Raw genomic sequence first — 25,262 nt, 5'->3', positions numbered from 1 at the left:
TATTAAACAGATCTGGCAAATAATACATGATACAGGGAGAAAAGAGGAAGAAGAGAGCCTCTGGGGGGACAGTGTGAGAGGTAGGCCTCAGGATACAAGAAAACAGACTTTGGGAAACAGGTGTATTCCTAGCAGTTCTTTGTGATGCTTTCCTCTCCCATTTGGTTAGATTGCTTGAAGTGATAAAGTACATAGGTGTAATTAGCTCAACTGTCCATTTCCCGAGAGGAAGCCAGAACCACGGCACTCATTCACACTCTTGGTCTTTACTCGGGATAACCAAGTGTTTTCTCTGTCTCTGCTACTGACCCTCTGTCTATCATATCACCTCTTATCTTTTGTCTCTCTGCTGACTTTGTGTTGGAAGGACCGTAGGGATGAGTCTTCATTTGCATTACAGATGTTTCTGAAATGCAAAGGTTATTCTGCTATTTTAGTACAGCTGTAGTTCAGTAATTGTTGTTGTTGTTGTTATTTTTAAAGCCATAAAAAGGGCTCTTCTGCACATATCACTGTGGTCAAAGACCCATGCAGTTGTTAGGTAACATAAAAATTAGAATAGGAAAGCTATAGAGAAAATGTCATAATGCCTTAATACAAAATGGTGACTCCAGTACTCTGGAGTGCTGCCTCCTGCTTCATTTCATATTTAAAATAGCAGAGTAGAAAGGGAATCAGCAAGAAGTTAGAGGAATAGCAGTGGGCTTGGAATAAGTCTAAGGGGGTTTCCTGTGTTAGGAGTTCTGTGCTGAAGTACTTGGGGGACAGCTTGGGGAGACTGGTAATTTTAAAACCGGCCCTTAGAGGATTGACAGGAGGTTCTGTTCTCTTTATCCAATAGTACAAAAGCAAGGATGTTCTCAGACACATTGCTTGATGGACTAAAAAGCTGATCAAAGTCAATAATATATTGCTTATCGTTAAAATGTGAAGCTTGTCACCACAGAAAATCATAGTTTGAAACCAGAACAATGATTTGTTGAACTGGGTTCCTGATCATGGAATTGTCTAAAAAGCACTGGAACTGCTTGGTGGAAACTGCCATTTTCTTCTTGGAAACATTTGTTTCGTAAAGGTACAAGTAGCAGTATCTGCCAATTTCAAATCCTGCAGCAAAATAGGAATTCAGGACAAGGTTATGTGCAGTGAAGAGGAAGATTGCACTAGCTCAGTCCAGGAAACAATGCAGTTGAGACTGGTCAGCAGAAGGAAATGCTTTAGCTAAGGAATGAGCCATTGGCAAATCTATCAGGTTATCAGAAACCAAGCTTGCTGGGGTCCATCAGGCTAGTCGACAGCATCAGGACATAAAAATGGCAGCTTTCCAAGGGCAGCCAGCCAGCTGCTTCTGGGCAGACAGGAATGTACAGCAGTGCTGCAGAGCTCTTTCACCTTCAGCCCCAAAGCACACAGGCAGAAGAATCTTCTGCCTCAAGGTGGTACCGTGTTTGTCATATCCCCATAGAGGAGAAGGTCTTCTGAAACTTGTAGGACAACCCACTGAACAAGAGAGGGATGGTGCAGAGGTGAGTAACAACAGCAAATGTACCAGCAGTTCTCCCTACAGGCCTTTCTCCTGGGTCTGTCTTTTGCTGCCAGGTGATGGTTGAGCCTTACAGACTTGTCTTCCTCCATTTTCAACAACCTTGCAACTGCATATCCAAGATGAAGGGGCAGGGACAGCACAGCTAGAGGTGAGCAGTGGGGCCGTGGCTAGTGCACAGGCTGAGCTAATAACCTGCTTCAGGCTGTGGGATCTCTGTCACACCTGATGAACATCTCACGACTTCCAGAGAGCAGTCCCAGAGTTTGCTTTCAGTTACTCCACTCTGCTCTCGTAGATATTTGCAGAAAACACAATTCTCTTTATAAGATTATGTCGTGGCCCCAGGCTGATAAAAAATGAATGGATTTGCTCCCATGAACAAGTTCTGTGTGAATCTGGGCTAGGAATAAATGTAGCTAGACTTTTGCTCTGCAGAAAGAGAGAAGGGGGGAAAAAAAGAGAGAGAAACACACAGCACATTAAAACTTGAAACCTGATTCTTTACAGGTGGATTTGGATTAAAAATGTTCACTGTTTCTCTGCACTAGCAGACCAAGACCATCTGTAGCCCTTATCAAACAGTCTAATTTGGATGTTGTAACAAGAGATTAGATTTCTTTCAATAGCATGCTTGTGTGTTTTAAATAATTTGTCAGATGAGCAGAGAAAACTTCCTGTATGCTTTGTTAACTCAGAGAATATATGGTCTCAAGAAGTAAAGCAGAGAGACTATGAAGAAAAAACTAAACATTATAAAGAAAGTTTTCTAACTAATCAGATCAAATTTTCTGAAGTAAACAGACTTAGGACACTGAAAATCAGTAAGACAGAAGTACAATCAATGTGTGATACAGGAGCTGACAAATGTTTTCACTTACAAACCATAGCTGCAAAGCAAAATCAATTACTTTTTTTTTTTACTTTTTGTAATACTAATAGAATAAATCTCACAAGAAATCAGTAACATTTTAGTTCTGGTTGGAATAAGACTAACCCCTCCAAGAGCAATCCCAATTTACATTTGTAATTTTTGGTCTCTACGGCCTTGAAATTCATTGGCCCTTTCAAGAATCTTTTTCCTTCAATAATACATGTGTACTCATGGTGGGGGAAAAAAAGCAAAACAGAACAGTGATTGCACAGACACCTAGATTTGATGAAGGAGATAGTTTTTGCCTCCAACAGCCAGAGGAACTGGGAGACTCAAACCACACTAGTACCAGTGCGTACCAGCAACTGTGTCACAGGTGAAGGCAAGCAAAGCCTTTTCTTTCTTCATCTACCCTGCAGGTTTTTACTTTCCTGCATTTTTGCTGTTCAGAGGCTTGAAGAAACAAAACAATCAGGAAATAAGACCCTGCACAGGCTATTTTGCTTCAGTGTTTTGGGACTGATACCAGAGACCAGCTGTTTACCCCCTGTATCTTCTGGCAGTGATTGGGTTCCCTGTTCGTTGATGTGATGCTGCCCATCTTGAGGTCTTCCTCCAGCGTGGCAGCGGGAGAGTGATGTCCAGGTGTCCATGAGCTGATACTCACCTGCAGCCGAACTATGTTTGTTGTGATTTCAGGAACAAAAGCTGCTTGAGCCTACACAGTTTTGGAATGTGACAGTTTTTTCCTGTGTCCCTGCATGATAGGGCTGTGCAGTATACAGAAACCTGAATCTCTGGACACAGGGCACTTTCACAGCTGGTGTTAACCAATTTGCTGTCTTTCAGATGTTTTGCACATCCCCTGTGGGGCAGACTGAAGCCCTTGAAATAAGAGGATTTATTCTTTTCATAGTCCTTTATAAGCAGTCTGAAAAGTTACTTTCCTGGTTTAGAGGTGAAAGGGCAGAAAAGCATGTGTTTACTCAGTGTTAACTCTCAGCATGCTAATGAAGAAGTCAGTTGTTTTCAGTACTCCTTGTAGCTGGTGGAGACATTCCCAGACTATGATTAAGGGGGAGCACACCAGAGTGTCACTAGTCTTTCCGATTGTATGGACCTGTCTGCCTGAGCCTTCTGTTGCTGCTCTGCCTGTTCACCCATCTCTGAGGAACAAGTATCAGGTGCGTACACAGAGCTGTTGGGTGGCAGCACCCTTGCACAAAGATCTACCATGCCGCATAAAGAAACTGGCTGTCCTTTTCCTCTTTCTCCTGATGCAGAGCCTTAGCAAATCCTGCAAAGGTGCCCATGGCCAGAGAGGGTACCTGTTGCACATGTCTGCTTTTGAGGTCTTGGTCGGTCACACTGAGAGATATAGCAAGGCTGGAAGAATAGGTTAGCAAGAGGAAGAGAAAGAGAAAGAGGAGGAGGAGGAGGAGGAAGGCTCCAGACCTATTTTGCAAGTCCCATGCCCTCCCAACGGCACCTTGGACCATCAGTGGATGGAATAGGATTTTGCTCTAATTGGATTTCCCTTCCACCCCATCCTTGTCCACATTTTTTCATCACTTTGAGGGCTCCTCCACAGAGGCTTATGAAAAAAAGAAGGCAGGTGAAGGAAAGATACAGTTTCATCTGCTTCTGCTGCTTCCCAAGAGAAATGAGGTTGTCTCTTCCCAGCCACTTTTTCATCTGGTTTTAGCAGTATCTCATCTGTCGTGTATGGCAGATAAATTTCCTTCTTCCCTTAAGACTCCAGTACTTTCAAAGAGAGCACACAGCCTAGAGTTTTGTGCAGTAGAGGAGATCAAGCCCAGATTTTATCTATTCTGAAATAGCTGCATGCAGTTACAAGGAGGGTTTTTTGTGGGCTTGTTAATGTGTTGGAAGAAGAAATTCTGATAGTAATCCCAGCATAAGCATTTGTATCCTCACAGAAACCTTAGAAAAGGCTAGAGAGTCTGGAGGTACTGTAACTATAAAATGTCCCTATATTCTTTACCTCCATGTACTTTTAGTGTCACCACAGGGAGCTACATGGAAATAAGAAGAAAGAGAAGGAAAATAGAAGAGCTGTTAGGATGCTTCTCACTGCAATGCAGCCTCATTTTAAGAAAGGGCTGATGAGGGCAGTTGCAGTTAGTCCAGCTGTATACTCACATGCTCAGGTGCCCAAATTCATTGATCAGCTCAGATATCCAAAAGCAGTGCTTGACGTCAAGGGCCTGCAAGCCTTTGGCAACATGCCATCCATCTCATAAATCATTGTTCTTTCACTGAGAGCTGCCAGCTACTACTGCCATGAGAGATTTCTGTTGTGCATGAATGTCTGAAAAAAAGCATAGAAGATTCATTAAACAGAAGTAATCAACACTTGCCAGTGCCTTTGATTTCAGTGAAAGCTGTTCATACTCAACACCTATGAAAAAATATACTGTATGAGGTCATTATTTAATTGAAGAAATATTTAAATAGAGACAGAGTCAAGGGCAAAGCTGAATTCTGGAATATGCTCAATAAAATCTAGCCAAACCTTTTTTTTTTTTTTTTTAATGTGGTAATGTGCTGATTCTAAGGAATGAGGGAATTGATCCAGACTCATGAGCAGGGAACTGGGAATTGCATGTGATATGTGTTTCCATATGCTTAAATGTCCACCTGGAAGTGCAATCTTTCATTTAAGAAAAGTTTTGCAGACATTATATTTAGAAGGCAGGAAACCAAACATATGAGTTTAAGCACTCCAAGGGACAAAAATAGCATCATAGTCATACATAAAGGATCTGAAGACCTGTAAGTCATGCTGTAATGGTCAGAGATACATTTTCTACTTTTTTCCTTATGTTTTCACATAAGTATCTTGCCTTTAATTCTGTGAGCTAATAATCTCTTGTAGTTTTTAATTTACATTGGACTCTCTCACTCAACAGACCATTGCCTGTATGCATGCCACCAGCTGGAAAATTTCACTTGATTCGCTTGATCTGAATGAGATCCCACTTTTTGAGATCCCACTTCTTGTGAGGTCACTGTAAAATGATTGTGGGTGGCAGACATGATCTGCATTCATGCTTGTTTGCTGTAAGTGTAAATTTTGTTCAATATTTAAAAGAATTCTGGAGAAGATGATCTCACAAAATGACATTGTATCATAACTGGGGAGGGACTGAAGGAGCATTACTGAGCTGCACTGTGTAGGCTGCAATGTGTGAAAGCACAGGCTGAAGCAGCGCATGATTCGATGAGGCAGTAAAATCAGCTCCATGGATATCTGGTGCAGAGCTGGAGCAGAACACAAAACCTGGCACTGAGCTGGTTGTGCTTTAGCAGGAGGGGCAGGAAAGATGTCTGGGAAATTTCTGTCCTTGATGAGCAGGGCTGGCGTTACCGCACAGTCAGAGGATGCTCCCACAGCTCTGCTGACTGTAGCTTGGCACTGAACACAGCAGGACCAGGTGACCTGAGCTTCTCCAGATCTGCTCACTGAAGTTTGACTCTGGGCAGGGCTTTTCAAGGCAATTGAAAGCCTATGAGACTGAGATTCGGTCCCTTTGCAAACCAGTGGGTATTCCTTGTACACCTTTGGGAAGGAAGGTATGTGTGCATGTTGCATCAAGGTAGTGCTTTAAGCCGGCTGTCTGTGCCAGGTTTTGCATAGGGTTGAAGCCCAAAATTTAATTAAGTTTATTATTTAACAGACTGAGAAAGGGGGGTTCTTTCTTCAGCTTGCTTACTTCATTGCTGGAATTAGCTCAGATAATTGCCTGTCTTCTTTTGAGGTCTATTGCTTGGTCATTTCCTCTCATAATGGGTCTGTCACTCTCTGCTCTCTACTGAAAATCCAGAAAGGCCTGGAAAGTGCTAGGGAAAAAAAATACACAGAAAAGCTGAATCTCCAAGTTTGAATCCAGAGCAATAAGCTCTAAAATCCCTTTTTTTTCTGACTAAGTAGCTGAACTGAGGCTTTTCTTTGTGACTCTTTATTTAATACCATGGGCATGTTCTGTATCAAGATATAACCAGACCTGTCTCAAGAGAGCAGTCAGTCTAGGAGAGGAGCCAGGCACACCAGAACATGCAGGGGATGCAATTACTGATGGGTCTGGTTACTGTGTCGAGCCTGCTCCCACACATAAACTGTCTCCCAGCCTCTCTTCTAGACCTGATTATTCACTTCTCCTTCCTTCCAGACAGACACATACCTGCAGGTAGGGAAAGAGGACAGCCCTGTTCATGTTGGCTGCAGAGAAGTTGTCCCTTTGCCATCCCAGCATGTCTCTGGCTGCTGCACATCTGGCTGGCGTGGGCAGGAGCAGGCCAGCGTTTGTTAGGGTGTGGACGAATGACAGAGACACCCCACAGACACCTCTCCTGTCCTTGCCTCCTGTAGGGCCACTGCTCCAAGGGCATGCTGAGGGGCAGGGAGCAGAAAGGGAAGTGGCTTCAGCTGGTGAAGAGAAGGGCTGTAGGGATGGCTAGAGGGAAAATTGTGACAAGAAACAGAGACAGACAGAATGGACTGCTGGTTTGACATGGCCTGAAATAAACTATCGGGTAGAGGGTAAAAGGATCTGAAAACTGCAAGGGTAAGTGCTAAATGGTAATGAAATGGTAAATGTGCTCCATAGGTCCAGTATTGCAACAGTGAGAGCCAGACTTGGACTTCAGTTCTGTGTGGAGTCAGAAGTACAATTTTAGGTAGCCATCATTCTTTTTGAGACTGGAAACAGTCTGGTTAGCAAATTTCAAGCAGTTATAGATGAAACCCTGAAAATTGTTTTTTCCTGATTTATCTCAAAGTGGTAGCTTCTTCCATTTCTTTTTCAATGGGACACACTCTTCCAGATCACACTGAATATGTGTGAAAGATGAGAGTTAATGAATGGCATCCTGTTCTCCCTCATTAGTAAAATGTGTCTGCTATTGACTTTGGGCCAAACACTGATCTCAGTTATAAGACAACAGACTCCTAATTCTACTAGGAGCTTATACTGTTGCCATTTAAACTCAGAATTTAGGAAGAGGCTGCTGATTTTTTAGGTACCTCCAGTTTTGGACTCCCTAATTCAAGGCAGCTTCAAGGTAAGATCAGCTCAGTTTCTCAAGTTGGTCTAACCAAAACCAGCAGTATGCCATAGCAAAATGCTTCTGTCTTTTTTTTTAGGAGAACCACTTTCTGACTATCTCAACTACTGACTGCTAAAACAAGGTTGGGGGTCGGGGGGGAAAGAGGAGGGAAAGCATTTTTGATAGAATTTCTTGAAAAATTGGTCTTACTTTTCAGACAGAGGTAATGATGTTCATGACACAGGCAGCATATACTGCACCTCTCTGATAGAGAAAAAGGTGCCTGACAATATACCTAAAAGATTTTTATAATTATTCAGTTCAAAGCTATCTTCCTTTTTTGCCAATATTTCATGTAGTGTATTTCACCATAATTTAGAGCAAATTCATAAATAAAATTGTTTCCTTGCAGCAAAAATTATGACTGTCAGTCTTCCTGTTCTTTTTCAAGAAAGTAGAAAAATAAATATTGATCCAACTCCTTTTCCAAATTGTTCATTTTCAAATCCCTTCTAAAATATTAAACATTCTCCTCATGATCTACTTCTTCATAACTGCTGTCCATTGATTTTTTTGAAGCTTTTCTTTTTGCTTTGATTACTAGTTAAAAATAAAACTCAAGAACCGAAAAATTGTTCCTTGTGCTTTTGGAAGCACAAAATTGTTTAATATGTTCATCGGACTCCTTGAGCTTATTTCTAGTTTTGCAAAATATAAGAAGGGTTTTTTTTCATTTATTTTTTTCTAGCATCATCTCTTAATGGATATCTCTTTGATATCCACATTTCTTCTGATCAGCATAAGTAATGAAGGGAAGTTCCTATGCCACAGTAAATTTCTGCAAGACCACATAGAGCTAACAGACCAAAGCAAGGAGGAAAAAAAGTAGTTAAGCAAATGTATTTCATATCATTCTTAGTTTATTATCTGTGAATTCATTTTTCCATTAGTCAACTCTTTAATTAGAGCTATCATCCACTGATTTAGACTTATCTTTCCCACATGTGCATGTTCTAATTTAGTCTTTGTTTTCATCCCTAGCTAAAAAGGAAAATTTTCATCTAGATGCTCAAATTTACTCGTTTGCATGCCAGCACTGCCTCAAACTATTTATTTTGAAGAGCTGCTTCTAGCATTAAGGCATTAAAGGAAACTTCTCCACTTTATTTTCATTGGTGCATGTAAATAAAGGCAGAGAAACCATGCAAAAACATCAGAGAGAAGATGTCTCTGTCTCCCTTCCCCCTCCCTTAGTGGCATCAGTTTCTTATTTCATTCAAGTCATAAGTGACTTTGGCAGATAAATTCTCCTGGACTGTTTGCCCTTTTGTCTCAAAGCAGACTCCTTGCACGGCAAAATGCAATTTCATCCCATTCAGTGAGTTTCATAAAGGCCATGGAAAATTAATGGCATCCAGAGGTCACATCTACAGCACTGTGAGAGTAAGAGATTGCACAAGCCATGTGACTTAGCTCACCATTGGCATATTACCAACCCAGGGCTTTCATTACCTCTAGTAATGTTAGTGGCAGTGTTAGCTGCCACTAACAAAATGTATGGCTTTGGTGGAACGAAGCGATGTTGAGTAAGTGGACGAAGACAGCAATGTCTGCCACAGCACTATCTGTGTCCTGCTGACCAAGGTTAAATAAGATAGACAGCTGACATAGGCCTCTGATACAAGAGGAAAGTTGGAGAAGACATGAAGTCAGCTTTGCTTGGCTGTAAGAGAATCACCCTGAAGAAAGAAAAATCATTCTGTTTTGCCCTGACATACTCAAATTTGACTTGTCTTCACTGACCTTGAAGTCATTTTCCAGCAAGGAAATGATTCCTCTAAAACACAGGTTTAGGCTAGAAGTGATGTTCTCAACTTATGTTTACTGAGATCTTTGTGCCAGGAAGCTTGCTGAGTTTCTGTAGGTTGCAGATTTGTAAGGAAGGCTGCAGGACAGGGCTGACAGCAGAAGGGGAAGATGCACCACTCCCCAAAAGCAGCTCCCACAGTCTCAGGTGCAGCCTTGTGCCAACAGCAGCAGCTCTAGCAGCACAGCGATGTGAAGTCTGGGCACAGCCGCAAGACTGCCACACAGGCCAGGCTGGCATCCTTTCCCCTGCACTCTTGCCAGCCCTGGAGAAAATCAACCAGTTACTAGTTTTGCCCTGTTAAAAGGCTCAACCTTATCTCAAAATTTGTAAGAATAAAAAAAATTGCCATTGCTAAATCCTTTATCCTTTCACAGGCTGGTAATGTGCTCCTTGCAGTTCAATCTGCAACATTATTGAGTACAGCAGCCAAGGAACCTTTGAAAGCAATATTTACAGGCAGTTTGCAATGGATTGCAATGTTTTCCTAGCTATGGTAAAATGCTGAATTACTGCAACCAGCACACAACATACACAGAATCCCTTCAAAAATTATTTCCTTCTTCAAGCTACATTTTAGCTTTCACTCGGAAGGCAAAAGGGAAAGTCTAACTGTTTGGATTGCCATACAGGATAAGCTCAAAGGCTTATCAACAAAACAATAAAAATATCTAGTGAATTATTTTATATATATATATACACACACACACACACACATATATATATATATATATATCCTGCTGTTCCAAACTAAATTCAGGGGTTTTTTTTTAAGATTGGCCCAGGATTTTAAAAGAGCTCCGACTTTTGATCTTCTTGTTTTACCTCATATTAGAAGATACTATTCAAGAAAAGCCCTACGTCCTCTCTACGCTCAGGAGAGCTCCACTGCTGTCTTTATCAAGCATTCACCTGTGATGTTGAGTCTGAACACTTGGTAGCTTCTCTTTTCACTGATTTGTGCAAAATTTCTGTCCTGTCCTCAAGACTTTCAGGAGCTTCTCTCTTTCTGTCCTTAGATTGGTACATCTACCCAATAACTGTAATATGTGAAACACATTCTGCTTTTTGGTGTGAATAACACCGAGTTTTGCTGGGCTCAGGTTTTCTGTTCTCTTCCAGTCTTTGGGTTATCTTTTGGGCTTTGTTAAATTGCTGGCTGAAACCCATGGAATAATGCTGTTCAACAAGCAACGAGATGAGGGAAATCCCCAGGGTCTGTCTTGCAGGGTGGTGGACAGCAGTTTCCTGAGTCACCTGCAAGAGGCAGTGACACATTTGATACTCAAGGTCCCCATTAGCACAGATTTCTTTCTTAAATGTACGCCTCGTGGCACTATAAAACAGATGGGTCAGTTGAGAAACCGTAACAGTTCAGCTGCAGACTGAAAGAAGATTTAAAGACAAACTCACCTTAACATTAACTAATGAAAATATACTTTCATTTTGATACCAAATGGCTCAAAAAATTGTGAGACGATGGAGTGCTTGGAAGGTCATTGGTAGGGTACCACGTGCAAGGAACCTTAAAGATTAGGCCCAGTCTGCAACAAAAAGCTGAGTCTCCATCTTTCTTGTAGGCTCCCTTCAGGTACTGGAAGGCCACAGTTAGGTCACCCTGAAGCCTTCTCTTCTCCAGGCTGAGAAAACTCAGTCCTTTCAGCTTTTCCTTGTACATGAGATGTTCCATACCAGCAAAGAATCCCTTTTAGAACTGAAGAGCAAGGAGACCAACGGTAGGACTGCCTTAGCAACTTGCTTTATGCTGGAAAGGCAATTGCTAGGTGTACATAGGGCAGTTCTTTTGGCTGTGTGGCTGCATGCATTGTTGCCACATTTCTTCCCTTAGGTGGACAAAAATCTTTCTATAGAAAGTATGATGTTCATCTGCACTGCATGTTCTCCTTCACTCAGAGCTTGTCTTGTCCTAATCAGACTGTTGAACCATTTTCTCATTCCTGCAAATCCATCCTTTCTGCATGTCAGTATCTGCATGAATACATGAGTATGAAAGTGGCTCTATTAGCAGAGCAACTGCCCAGAATCTGTTAGCATTCCATTATAAATCTGATTTTTGACAGATTTATAACCAGATTGTAGAAATCAGCTGCTAGAGAAAATGTGCCATTTATTCTCAGCAAGAACACATTTTATTTTTCTGCAATGATTGTTACTAGACTGTTTTTTAGAGGCTAGAAAAATAATGTTATGCTTGTTTTCATGTATTTCTTTTTAAGTGAAAAAAACTTCAATCTTTTCATAAACATTTGAAAACTGTTTGGTACAGTAACATGTTTACTGCATAGTCCTCTCTGATGTTTCTTGAGAACGGAAACTGATTAAATGGCATTACTGTACCAGCACATTAAAATACAACTTAACTGAAGAAACAACAGCTGAATAAAATAAAATTAGCAGGTGAAAAATACATGTCAGAATAAACAGTATTGTTGATAGAATAAAGGTAGTCCTTTCTATTGCAACAAATATACCATTATATTCATTTTTTAAAAAGCCTGAATTGACAGCAGATGTAACAGACAGCATTCCACTGCTCTTGCAGGAACTTCTGAAGTTTTGCTGCAAAACTTTGTCAGTGAGCCCAAGGTGAACTACTGCACACCTTTTAATGCAGGCAGTGGAAGAAGTGGCAGGAGTGAGGGCAGGGGAAAGAGAGCAGACTGTCAGGACTGGTCTGGGTGTAAGAATTTGCTCCTCTGCAGTCACAGCTGCCATCTGCAGCAGTTCACAGAGGTCCTGGGCAGGGTTCACTGAGGACACCGGGCTGCTGCCTGCTAATGTGACTGCCCCTGACACATCACGCAATCTTTTGAAGCCTGTGGGAGTCAGTCGCACCAGGACTACACTACACAGTTACAAAAAAAAAAATTCCTTTAGGCTAGGCAACCTGAAATCTTTCCACTTTCCCCTACTGGTCATGTTTTCTAGGCCACTCTTGTTTGTCTTTTTGCTGTCACAAGTATGATTTCCCTGAGTGCCACTTCGCACACACTCATGCTCAAGCAGCGCTATAAACAGTGACAATTTCATACCTCCAGGCAGGAAATCAGGAAGGGAAATGAGAAAATGTTCCCTTGCTACAGAAAGCTCTTTCTTTGATAGGAATTCTAAGGGCTTTGACAGTTTGCAATTAAAGGACCCTGCTTAAAGAATACAAAGGATCTTGTTATAAGCAAGGCATAACCTAATAATGTCCCTCTCCACCACTCTTGTCTGGAGAGAGAAATTTCAAACAGGGAGGTGGTAACTCTGTATTCTTCAAAACAATAGGTCCCATTGCTGTGCTGGTGGATAACACAGTCAAAATTTCCCTCTGCAGCCCCCCTGAGAGAATTTTTCTCTGTGGTCTCAATGAGCAATTCCCAAAGAGGACAGAAGACTCGATTCTCTAGCAGAACCTGCATAAGAGACCTAACAGCTCTGTCTGAGATTTTATCATACCTTTTTCCAAGGAAACTGACACATTTCAAGTTGAGGTATTATTTTTAACAGCAAAAGAGTAAAGCCTGTCTTCTTGCCTACAGGTTATATTTCAAAGCTTTGTTTTGAATTGTACAGGAAATTTTAAATCTAAAGAAAGGTAAAAAATAAAGGTCATGGAAATCTCTGGTGTAATACAAATATCCAGGTAAACTGACAAATAAATTGAGTGCATTAGAAAGAAAGCTGTCTTTAATGAGCATTCTTGTTCTTTGCTTATCTTCATATCTGTCTATCTATTGAGAATCTTTTATTGTAATACTTTCTTATCAAAGATATCAAGGTGATATTTGGCACCCTGTGAGCAACCCTTTGTGTTTTCTAGAGAAGTTGCCTGTGCTGTATCTTCAACTCAGAACTGAAGGCACATTTCTGCACTAGTCTGTGTCAGAGCTTATGAAAAGGCTACAATTAAATCTTAAAAGCTAATCTCTGCTACTCTGCTCTTCCCCACCGCCCAGGGTCCTCAGGTTGGTTGGACAGATTGAGCTCCTATTCCCTTCATGATTAGCACATCCCTTTCATGCCTCACATTTCCAGAGGCTTCATCTCATGACCACCTCCCTGAAGCAGATCTCCACAAGGAAAGCAACCGATAGCCTTCTGTGCTTTGGGGATGGGGGCATGGGGAGGAAACGTGTCCTTAATGACTTTGAAGATGTGCTTCAAAGTCCATGAAAGCTTGTTTCATTGTGGAATTAGTAACCTATATGTTTTTCACTGCAGAGTATGCTGTAGGAGACAAATTAATGGGTGCCCGAGAATCCTGGAGTGGACATTTAAAATTTTTCAAGGAAAGGTTGCTGACACAGCCTCTTCTTGCAAATTTATTTAACATGAGATATTTCAGTGGGTAAATCTTGCTTTCAACAAGACTAAACACTTAAGGCACCATGCTGAAATCATTCTCCTTCAGAAAAACTTTATAAAGACACAGGGGGAAACATGGAGGTGAATGTGACAATAAATTAAGTGGGTGCTTGAGTGCAATCTCAAATTTGTGTGGGCTTATTGGCTTATTTTTAGTTATATTCTTGCTGCAGTGCTTTTCTGAAAGAGGATTCATTACAGGGATTATCATGAATTTATATGAAACTTAATTTCTAATCAAAAGTTTTCAGGCTTTCTTTCATAAGCTGCTAAATATTCTTTATTATCCCTGCTTCTCTGTGAGTTGATAGAGCTAAAGAGGTAAAGCCATTTTGCACTGATCTGCACAAGTATAATTGGTTACTTGGAATTAATAACAAAAATCCTTCAGAGGAAAGAGGAACAAGAATAGATTTTGACTGACTATGTTATAATGGAAGGAAATTATTTCAGTACTCAATGTGATAAGGAGGTAGTTATGTCAGTATCACTACATACCCATTAGGGCAAACTTGATGGTACCAAATGGAATCTGTAATCTACCACAGTAACTTTCAGGAGGAGTAAGACAGCACAACTACCTGAGCTGAATCTAACTGCAGCTAATCAGATCTAGATTTTCTACCATGATTTATTTGAGTAATTGAATATTGGTTACAGCACAAGTGAGCTAAATGATCAACACTCACAGAAAACATCATATGTGGACTGTAATAGAGAAAAAAAAATCCAGAGTTTGCATCGCGAGACAGGGAAAGCAGTGGTAATACAGCTGTACTTGCTGTCTCATTTCTCAGGAAGCTTGCTGCCATGCAAATCTGCAGTTGAATTTCGGTAGCTGACAGGGCCTTAAGATAATGTTCAGATTCCCTTGGGACATTTTCTTGAAGGACAGCCATCTGTCTTCATAATCTTCATAGTCTTTGTGTGCTTGTCCTTTCAGTTCTGTCAAGGTTCTTCTTCCCTGCTTTTTAAGTGAAAAGTCTTCTTGGGTTAAAACCTTTGGGTATGGTGGTTTGTTGATACAGAAAGAATGCTGTTTGGATTAGGATGCCCCCCCACACTGCCTTGCAGAACCAGGACATTTAGTACTTGAGAAAAGAGCCTAAGCTCTCTGCTTTACTGTCTTGAGTCCAGACCTCCTGCCAGCAGTTTAATTTCCATATAGATCCAATCAGTCACCTCTCCAGGCTGCAATGCAGGTGCAGATGGTTGCAGTAGCACCCTTCTTATTGATTAGACAGGGTCATGACAACAACTGGAAAACTTGATCTGCCCAGTGATTTGGTGCAGTCAGTTCTCCTGAGGTTGGTGTCTGTGCCTTGGCACTTAGCAGAAGATGGCTTCTCACCTGTCCAATAGCTGTTTTCCCTTCTGAGTGAAATGGCTCCACTGGGAGCAGGGCTAACAGGGAACTGGACAACCAAGGCAGTTCTTCCTTTGTGAAGCTCCACCTCCACTCTAAGTCTCCTTTTCAGTTTTGATGGTCTCCTCTGCATCTGCACTGGTGGTCAGCAGCCTGAAGAGACCTTTCAGAGCTCTGTAGAAGAGCTGTGAGACACACAGGAATAAGACACACATGATGAAGCATCTCCTAGCAAATGTATTAATGGTTGTTTAGTTTGTGCTCAGCCCATTATTTAGCCCATTACTTCAAGACCAATAAGTTATGTACCTTACCTTGATGTGCGGTGAACATGGAAAAGAGGCCTTGTGACCTCCAAAACAAGGTGAGCCAGGAATACTTTCCTAAAGTTTATTTGGCCACTCAGGTTTTTCTGCATGATGGGATCTTCTCCAGTGCAGCAAAGGACTCCTCACTGAATAACATTCATGACATTTGGATTCAGCTCCTTGTCTGCTGTCTGCTTTAATCTAAGGTCTCTAAATTTTCAGACCCTCCCACCCATTCCTGGCTCTTGCAAGGTTGTCTCCCAATAGTAAAAGCACTTCCTTGTCTGGCTTGTCTGACCACTTCCTGTCAGTTTAGCATTCCTGAGCTTAGACCTGTTTTTCCTGCATTGGTCCAATCTATGTATATTTCCTCTGTGCCTCCTTTCTTTTCTTTACCTTCTGTCTCTTTCTACCACCCACATATTTTTTCCTCTAGGGGTGCTCTGGTCTGTCACTGCCTTGTGTTTCAACATTCATGTTTCCCTTCACCAGGTGGGGAAAGTTTTCTAAAGGCTCTTACAAACCTTTCACTTATCACACCACCCTCGAGTGCAAGCTGCCATCTTTCGTGGTAGTGAAAAAGTATGCCTTGTCTCAAAGCTCAGTTTCAACCAAGTCTTTCCATTCACTAGTATTCTTCCACAGCCTATGTTTTCCACCCTTCTTCTGAAAACTTTCTTTTGCAAGCAGTGATTGCATTTCCTCACTAACAACTTGTGAACTTCATGTGTCTGTGCCCCCGCTTTCTACCATCTCAAAGTTAAATGAAGCAAACAAAAATTGTTCTTGATCAGCAGTGTTTAGCATGTGTCACCTCTTGACCCTCTGTGGTGAGCCAGATGCTGTGCAGGTCTTGCCGTCGCGCGCCTGCCAACTGGGTCAGTCTGTTGGCCTATCGGGGAGGAAGCGATCGGGTGGTGCAGCAAGCTGAAGCGTCTGTGCTTTGTTTTTCTTCTTTTTTTTGCTTTGCTTTGCTAAGGTTGGATTTGTGAAAGGAAACCACCACTGAGTCTGTGTCATAGGGGGAAGAGAGACATGCCGCCTTGGTTCAGCAAGAGTTTATGTGCTCTCAGTCTTTCCTGAAGTTTCTATCTTGCAGACCCGGCGATTTCCTGTTTCCTTCTTGCTGGCCCTGATCTTCATAGAGATAGTGCCAAAGCGAGAAAGTACTGTCTTAGGGCCAGAGAACAATTCCACTAACTTTCAAGCACTCAATTCCAGCTGCTGGCTGAACAAGTCCTCCTCTCGTGTAGAGGTCCCAGGAATCTCTTACACTGCATGTTAGTTGTGAAGAGAGAAGCTGAAAAAAATTTTAACTGGATTGAACAGCCAGTTTAGGGTATTAAATCACAAAAACAATGTGAAAAATTCGGAGCAGCCCCGTGAAATAAACTGTAAATGTCTCATATAAAGACTTTGTTGTTTTAGAGGGTTTTTTCCTCTGGTGTTTATCTGTTGGTGTTGGTAGTTTTTTTTAAACCTTCAGTATGTTCACAGCTACATGAATGTAGTTTGAGGTCTTTGCAATTAAGTGTAAAGGACTGTATGAAATACATCTTTTTACACACCTGGTAAAATGGAAAGTCTTGTGATGTTGTCTCTTCAGAAAGGGCCTAACTTTTGATTGCTCTCAGGTTTCGGCTTCTCTTCTCCTTGAAAGTAACCATATAGCTTCTGCTGCCCACAGTTACACTGGGACCAGCAGCTTTCCCCATTCAGTGCAGTAGAGAAATGCCAAGCTTTTCTGTACTGTAAGTACCTTGCAAGTTGGATTTGTCAGGGAAGTCAGAGTGAGTTGAAGAGGTTCAGTACTCAGCAGGAAGAAAGTAGGTGGTTTCATGGAGATACAGAGGAATTAAGTGCTACAGCCAAGGTTGCACAGGGAATCAACGTACGCTACAGATCAGGGATGGGCATCTCTAAACTGCATATCAGCAAGTCAAGAGGGAGCTGGACTGTGCTTTCAAAGAAATGAATGAACTTCCAAGTGAAGGAATATGGGTTAGTAAAACTGGCTTTCAGCTGGGAGCAGACTCTCTGTCACCCCAAAGCATGTTTGTGTGTACGTCTTTTTGTCCCTCTGTCTGTCCTTCACTCCATGCAGGTCCCTTTCTCACCAACAGCATAAGCCCCATGTTCACAAAAGGGGACTGGAAAGGTGTCCATCTGCAGTTCAATAAAGTGGCATATTTAGCTCCAGTAAGTGGCTTTCCAGTGAGAATGGCAAATTTTCCTTTGTGCTGCAGATGCCACTTTGCCTCCATTGAGTCATAAGCATCTCACTAGCTACCTTGCATGACTTTGAGTGTGTCCTCTGATTTTACACCACCTTTGCAGAAACTCAATTCAAAGAGGCATGGATACTATTCTGTTTAGGTTGCAAAGCTCTTCCCTCTTAGTCTGAATTGAGTAAGAGATCCCTTAGGGCTCCTCTCAGTGGACCATCTAGTCTGTGCATGGTCTGGGAGTCTTGGTGCTGTAGCTACTAAACATCAGAGGGTTTTTTGGAAAGCAAGAGAGAGAAAGAGAATGCATTTTTCTTTTTCAGACCAGAAAAAAAGGGTCAGAGATTTCCCAGGTAAGAACAGAATTACATGAAGTTTTTTCTGTTTGACATGAAATGAACCTAAGGCAGTTTTACAACAGTAATTCACCTTTTATAGAACTGCTTTTTTAAAATGGAATAACTTCTATTTTTCTTCTTGTTAATGTCTTTAGGCAATTCCCATGAATGGGAGCCGATCTCATTGTTTTTCAGTGCCGTGTGAATATTTGCTTTACAAGTAGTGACCTTGTTCACACTGCCTGCAGCTGCTTTTTTAAATATGGTGTTTCTGCCTTCAGGGAAGGGAGAGGGGAAGGTAAACTATGCAGTGTTTTCAGATATTCTCTCATGCATGATATTTTCAAATTGTGATTTACCTGTACTGTGTGTAACTTAATCCTTGCAGTAAGCTGTGTTAGAAAAAAACAGCTTTTCTCTCTTGTGCTTGTATAGCTGAAGAAAACATTTCAAAAAAGAAAGTAGGTACAAATTTTGACTAGGTGGAGAAGTAACAGTGTACAGATACACATTCTACAGCTGTGTGCTTTACCTCATCCCTGCTGATCATTCCCTCTTAACATTTTCCAAGATCATGTCTTCTGGAGTTGTACTGAAAGGCCATATTTTGGGTCTAGTTAAGGACTATATGAAATGGCTCTGATGAACACCTGCTCCCAAACACAACATTTCTTCCGTTATGTGGTTTTAAGTGAAACCCAAACCCATAGTTAGTGTTTCTTGTATTTAATTGGCAAAGTAGGCTTACAGTGCATGCACTGAATACTGGCCATATGCCATAAAAACTATGCATTCTTTGCAAAGAAAAATTAATATCAGAACTAATTCCCAGTAGATCTTTTTCCTCCCCTCAACTCATTACAAAGCTCAGGCAGACAGGGACTATGGTGCCAGAAGATCAGTAATGCAGAGAAACTTCTTGCGCAAGATTTACACAACAGTTTTGAACATGTGATGCCCAAACCATGGGTGAAGATACTCCTCACAAATACATATGAAGCCTTTGTGTCATGAGATTCCTCTGAGAGCTGCAGATTATTCCCATCTCTGATAATCAGTTCAGAGCAATTGCTGCTGTCCAAATCTGACTTACATCAGTCGGGAAATCACTGGTAACTTTGAAACTCCATGGTGTTCTGGTTTTGATTGAACTTCTGCGTAAAGAAAAAGCAAGTGAGATTATGGAGCAATTCCAGATAGCTACAAGTCCACTTGTTACTGTATCTACCTTCAATGTTCAATTTAAAACATTACATTAGCCAGCAGGGTGGCAAAATGGTGGGGTTTCTTTTTTTTTTTCAAAAATGTTGCGGACAATATTGCTAGTTTTCCCCTTTCAAATTAATGCACTGGCTTTAATTTGAGCACTGAGCTCAGGGATATTCTCAGGTATTTGACTCACAGCTTGAAGTGTGTCCTTTATTAAGGGGTGGATAGTTTATCAGCAATGATAAGCTTAATTTGTGTGCATGTTGAGACTCACAAAGGCTTCAAAGTATGCATTAGCTATGCAGATGGAATTTGTTCACCCACATTGCTACATCCTAGATCATGGTATGACACAGCCTGTCGTGTCAGGCATCTCCTTTCTGATAATAATCGAGGCTTCTTTCAAACCAGCAGAGAAGGAATGTCTCTTCTACAAGGCAAATCTCCCCATTCTAAGAGAGGGGAGATTCTCAAGGATGGTGGTCAAGCCTCTGACATCAGATATAGAGGACCCTTCACTGCTGAGCGGATGGCAGTCTGTAGGCCAGCCTTTTGTCAACATTGGGTGCAAAGTCCTGTTTGAACTGGTGCTAGCTGAAAGAGTGTCAGACTACTCTTAAAACATGACCCCTTTTCCTGCCTCTAGACCAGACATTAATTTATCCTGGTCTGAGAGGATATAAATCATGCTTTGAGGGGCCAGGAAAAAGGAATGTGTTATTAAGAGGAATCTGTACTCCATGTTTGCATTTCATTAACACTAAGAGGCCCCAGTCAAGACCAGGATCTGTGGAGATGCGACACAATGTGTGGATGCAAGTGAGAAGCAGAAGGGAGCTTCAATTTTGGAGGTCAATGGAGGGTTTTTTCTGGCCTGTTAGAGGAGAGCACCCCATACAAGCAAGGCAGCATGGAAGAAAGAGAGAGAAGGCAAGGTAGTGCATTCCCCCAAGTGATAAATATGCATTTGCTTGGAAGAGAATATGAAATGCGTATAAGTGAAATGTGACAGGGATTGTACAGTTTGAAATGCATAAGTGGTATTTGTTCATAGTTGAACTGCTAAAACCATGTTTCCTTCAGATTCAGTGTGCACAGGAAATGGTAGAATGTCACACATCACCTATTATAAGCATACTCCTTGGGTGTCTTTGTGTTAGAAAAGGTTTCAAATATCAAACAACTTTTCTGTAGGTATTTGCAGCTTTCTAGTCAACTCCAGTGAAATCAGTCAATAGGTAGTAGCATTGTTTCACCTCAGGGTACAAACTGTCTGTCGGAAACAAAAATATTGAGATTTTTTTGATCATAGTAGCAAAAATCCTAACTTCTGTATGTCTGGAAATAAACAAATACCATGCAAGAATCTCCACCATTTTTTACAGTTTGCAGGTAGTCACTTCAGTTAGTTTTAGCCATTTAAAATGTATGGGCATATTGTCAAGAATTTAAGCTTCACCTGAAATCAATGTGGACAGACCATCACCACTAAAGAAGCTTATCCCTCTCCTTGGGGGGATAAGTTGAGTTGCTTTCTGTGAGCTTATGAAGAGCATATCTTTGACAGAAATTGCATTGGCAAATCCTAAGACTGTGATTGCTTACCTTCCCTGGCAGCCTCCCTAAAGGTTGCTAAATAAACAATGCTCCTGCCTTCTCTAGATATTCCCTAAATCCAGCTGGGAGTAAGCTACAAAACACTGTATTGTAAGGATCAGGGTGATCCTTTCATTTAATAGCAATTTAGACACCTAATGATTTTTAGCAGCATTGGTGTCTCAAAACCTCATGCTCATCTCAAGCAGATGAGCCCAACTGCAGGAGATGCTAGGCTGGACTCTGGATCAAAGATTCCTGTGGACATAATGGTAGCAATTGTATATGCACAGGAAGGAGCAAAACCTCTCTTCCTCCTAGAGAGTCAATCCAGAAAAGTACAGCTCTCGTTTATGAGCAAGAAAAGAGACAGTCAGAATTCAGCCATTCACCCTCTCCTTGGGGAGAAGGAAGTGGCTGGACTTGAATAAGCACAGGGCTTCAGGTTAAGCTTCACTGAAAAATACCCTCTTCAAAGCAATACCAGGAGGAAATATCATCTAGGACCTTATCATTGGACACTATATCAGCAATTGATAATGACTGTCACACCCCAAAATCACTCGAATGCAATTAATGCAATAATAATTACTGCACATAAATTACACATTTTCAAGGAAACACCTATGAGCGTTGCAGAAATTTTAGGCCACTTCATGGACAGGGCTAGGAAAACCCTCACTTCCTCCCAGGCTGAGTATGGGGTTGTGTGTCTCTGAAGTATGTATTTAAACTCTACTCTCTCTGGCAATCAGCAAAATGCAGGGTCAAGTGATTAGTGCTTATGGTAGCAGCAGATAGAGAGCTCAAAGGGCTTGCCAGATCCTCCCTAGCATTACTTCTTCCCTCATACAGAAGTACACTTACCAGTCAGAAAGAAAAACAGCCTCTGATCTGTGTTTTCATTCTTATCTTTTGCAGCCACTTCCACATCTACAACTGGGACAAGTCATCTCACAAAATGTGACATAAAGCAGAAAGCCTTCTGCGTGAATGGGGGAGAGTGTTACATGGTTAAAGACCTCCCAAACCCCCCAAGATACCTGTGCAGGTAAGAAATCCTATCTGTTTCTTTGTTAGAGCCATCAGGTCTCACAAATGTTTTTTTCTTTAGAGGAGCACCTGAAAGATGTCTTCTTCTGAACTTGCATTTCTTCATTTTTTAACCATGTGCATGTGGAAAGAATGCCAAGAATAACCTCTGTGTTCTACAGAGGCATATGAAACAAAGTAGAGGCTAACTGGGAAATATTTCTACATGGTGATGGCACAGCATCTTCTATTGGTGTTTATATGGCACAAAGTAACACAACTTGATCCTTATGTTAGAAAAAAGTGAAACAGACACTGTAAACTAAATATTCTACATTTAGGGGAAAAAAAGGGAAGGGGGTGGAAAACTGCATTGAATATTACACTTTGTATAGAAGAAGCTGTTCTTTTAATTGTCTGATGTAGTAACTGAACAATTTGTGGTGAGACCAGATTCGCAATTGTTGTTGCATTTAATTGCATAAAGTCAATGAACGTCATGGTCATGGTGGAGGTTACTATTTTGTGTGCTGATCTTGATTCATGAAATTGCATGAGTTTTGTTTAGTGGGGTGCTTGTGCACCTTTCTCAGGTCCTGGTTGTGCTGTGTTTGTCTGCTGCAATAGTCCCTTGCATCAGAGAACATCCTTGAAGAACTGCAGCACTGGAATTTATCTTCTGTCTGAGAGCATGTCATGTAGCTTTTACCCCTGAAGATGAACTAGTCATAGGGACTTCTTCACACTATTTTGAGAGGAAATTCAACCTTTAAACCTTGGTACCATGCTTGGTACCTAAGAGGGGTGAGTGAAAAGGGTGCACTTTTGTGAGGATATTACTGTTTTCAGACAAAGAGATAGTGGTTGGTGAAGACAGTCATCTGCTGAAACTGCATAATTTTTCAGTCTTCTTGGACTAAAAACTAAAAAACTAAAAAACACTAATTTTGAAGATAGCTTTGGTAGGTGAGTTAGGTGAAGGTCTGTGATGCTTTCCCTAGGCCAGGATGAAATTGATTGCTTGTCTTCATTGAGTTTTTTTGGGTTTTTGTCTTCAGATTTTTCTAAAGGAAAACAAACCAACAAAAGCCAACAAAACCCCACCAAACCTCACAATATGCTGGCTTACCTGCAAGTTTCTCTTTTTTTTTCTTTTTTTTTCTTTTTTTTTTCTTTTTTTTTTTTTTTTTGTAGAAAGATGTTACCTGCACATCATGGGCTTTGTTTTGCTATGGATTTTCATGGATTGCTGTACTGCTGAAAGCAATGAATGCTCCATTGAATTTTAGGATCATTTTTAACTAAAGCGAATATGGAAAAATTATATGTGCTGTGGGTTGGATTCTTTTTTGAGAAAGAGAAAGAAAGATTTGTGTTAAATTTGCATGGTTGTTGTAAGCCAGCAGTCAAGATGAGCAGTTTGCTATGACTCTCCAAAGCATGTACAAGAGCCTGTGTGTTTCAGCTTCCTAGCCAAACACTGTTCAGAAAACTCCAGTGAATGGCAGAGCTGAGCATTGAGCAGGCTTGCTAATCATGACTGTTGTCTTGGTAGTTTCAGAGGTATCCCATCTTCACTGGTATGAAGACTTCTTCATTTTAATTGAGACATCTGTGTATGTTCTGTAATGATGTTATAGACTGGCTAATTTTTTGTTAAAATATCTTGGGGACATTTGAAAAAAGTGGGGGCTGTTTTTCCCTATTGTGGACAAGAAATAACCTTTAATTCTGGGGCTGTGTTTTAAGGAAAAGACGATTCCCAGATTTGGCAGATGTGCCTCTGCCTGGGTGGTCCAAGACCTATTTGGAAAAAGCATCAGAGCTGTAAACTTAGACAGGGTGAATCTCATTTACAAGAAGGCAGTGGAGAAGAATTCTTACCCTGAGAACAGTCAGGGCCACCATTATTTTGCAGGGCCACTTGCTATGCCCTCTAATACTTGCCAGAACAAAAATTTTATGTTGTGTAGTAAAACAATGCAATTCCGCTGCATAAGAAGTAAAAGTGAGTACTTGAAAGTGGATGAAAATGAAGGGAAAAAATACAGTTTTCTTCTTACTTCTTTAAAAATAAAGATGTCCCTTATTTATTCTAACCTCCCAGTTATCTAAAATAGATATCTAACCACTACACATTGTCTTCATTGTTCTAAGAAAACAAATCTACTCCCAGAACATGCCTGTGGAAACAGAATGCTTGAAATATGGTACTTGCTCTTCACATTTCTGCCTCAGTAGCAAGTTCACATTTTTCCATATGGTCCATCTGTTAAGAGCAAAAACAAAATTTCTAAAGCATGAGCCATATCATTCTAAATTGGTTTTATCCCTAACCAAAAAAACATGACTCAGATTCAAAACAACCATGGAATTTTCCAAGTAATCTCTGGCTTTTTAAATCCCCTATTCTACTAAAAAAAAAATCCTAAACTCGTCTTCAGTTAAAATCTGGCTACATATTAAAAAAGAAAATTTTATTATATACATAGTGATGATCTGGACAGGATCAGATCTTGCTCTTCTGGATACTGGTGTGAACTTCAAGAAAATTCCCTGCTTTCACAAGGTAGCCATGTGAAATGCTCAAGAAATGTGTGAAGACGTAGTAAAGCAATGTACAGCTGCATCTGTGGTAGCATGTATTTTCCCCACACGTATTTTAATTAAGGTCCAAGACTGAGTAAAACACTCTCAAAATAGAACAGATGAAATAGGAAGCTTTGACTATTTAAATAAACTAGTGTATAAAATTTTCAGAAGCTTCGTAAAAACATGAGTCACATTTTGAAAACATCATAGACTTAAGAAGCCTGGATGTTACTGGCTTCCTGTGAGACTGGGATTCCTAAGTAATTTCTCTTCTGTTGGAAATGCGTCCCCAGGTTCACTGAAGAAAAAAGATTTCAATAAATGCAAAATTCCTAGCATTTTCTTCTTTCTTGAAAAAAAATCTATGTGAATATAAGATCTGTTACACTTTTGGAGTGTTCTGCTTCATACCATGAAGGTCTTGATAATCTGACCAATTGATTTCCAACTTGCAGACATCATCTTTTCTAGTGGTTTTGTTATTACTGAAGAAATGAAATTTACAACGGAATTTCATTGGGTGAAAAAAATGCTACTGTCTTAACAGAAGTGTGCTGCTGCTTTTCTTAACAGCAAAGGAGTGGATTATGTACTATTTAATGACATAGCCATTTTCTACATCTGTCTCCATGTAAAGGCCTTTGTAGAATAGAAATGGGCAGAATTTTCTTCAAACCAGCAAGTTTGCAAGCAGAAATTCGAGAAGTATTCATTCAAGAGACAGGATAGAAATACTAGTTCTTATTTAGGCCATGAAATGGATTACTAAGTACTGTACTTCCCATGGTAAAAAAAAAAATTCTCTCCCACAATGCATTTGTTTTTAGGCAGTGAATGAAATGGAAATACGAACCATTCAGCCATTTCCCTT

General features: G+C 40.8%; 1 protein-coding gene across 4 annotated transcripts in view; it reads left to right on the top strand.

The window, feature by feature from the left end:
- NRG1 (neuregulin 1) overlaps window positions 1–25,262 on the top strand; it is a 97,262-nt gene that overhangs the window by 47,224 nt on the left and 24,776 nt on the right. For all 4 annotated transcript variants that reach the window (XM_054284725.1, XM_054284716.1, XM_054284707.1 and 1 more), the window contains exon 3: window positions 21,689–21,818. In XM_054284725.1, coding sequence (XP_054140700.1) covers window positions 21,689–21,818 — 130 coding nt within the window. The remainder of the gene's footprint in view (window positions 1–21,688; window positions 21,819–25,262) is intronic.

This window comes from Melozone crissalis, unplaced genomic scaffold (genome assembly GCF_028551555.1).
Source record: "Melozone crissalis strain CALT ecotype California unplaced genomic scaffold, PUWL_Pcris_2 ptg000005l_1, whole genome shotgun sequence".
NCBI lineage: Eukaryota > Metazoa > Chordata > Aves > Passeriformes > Passerellidae > Melozone > Melozone crissalis.
Note: the sequence above shows the minus strand (reverse complement) of the source record. Positions and strands in the feature narration are given on the sequence as shown.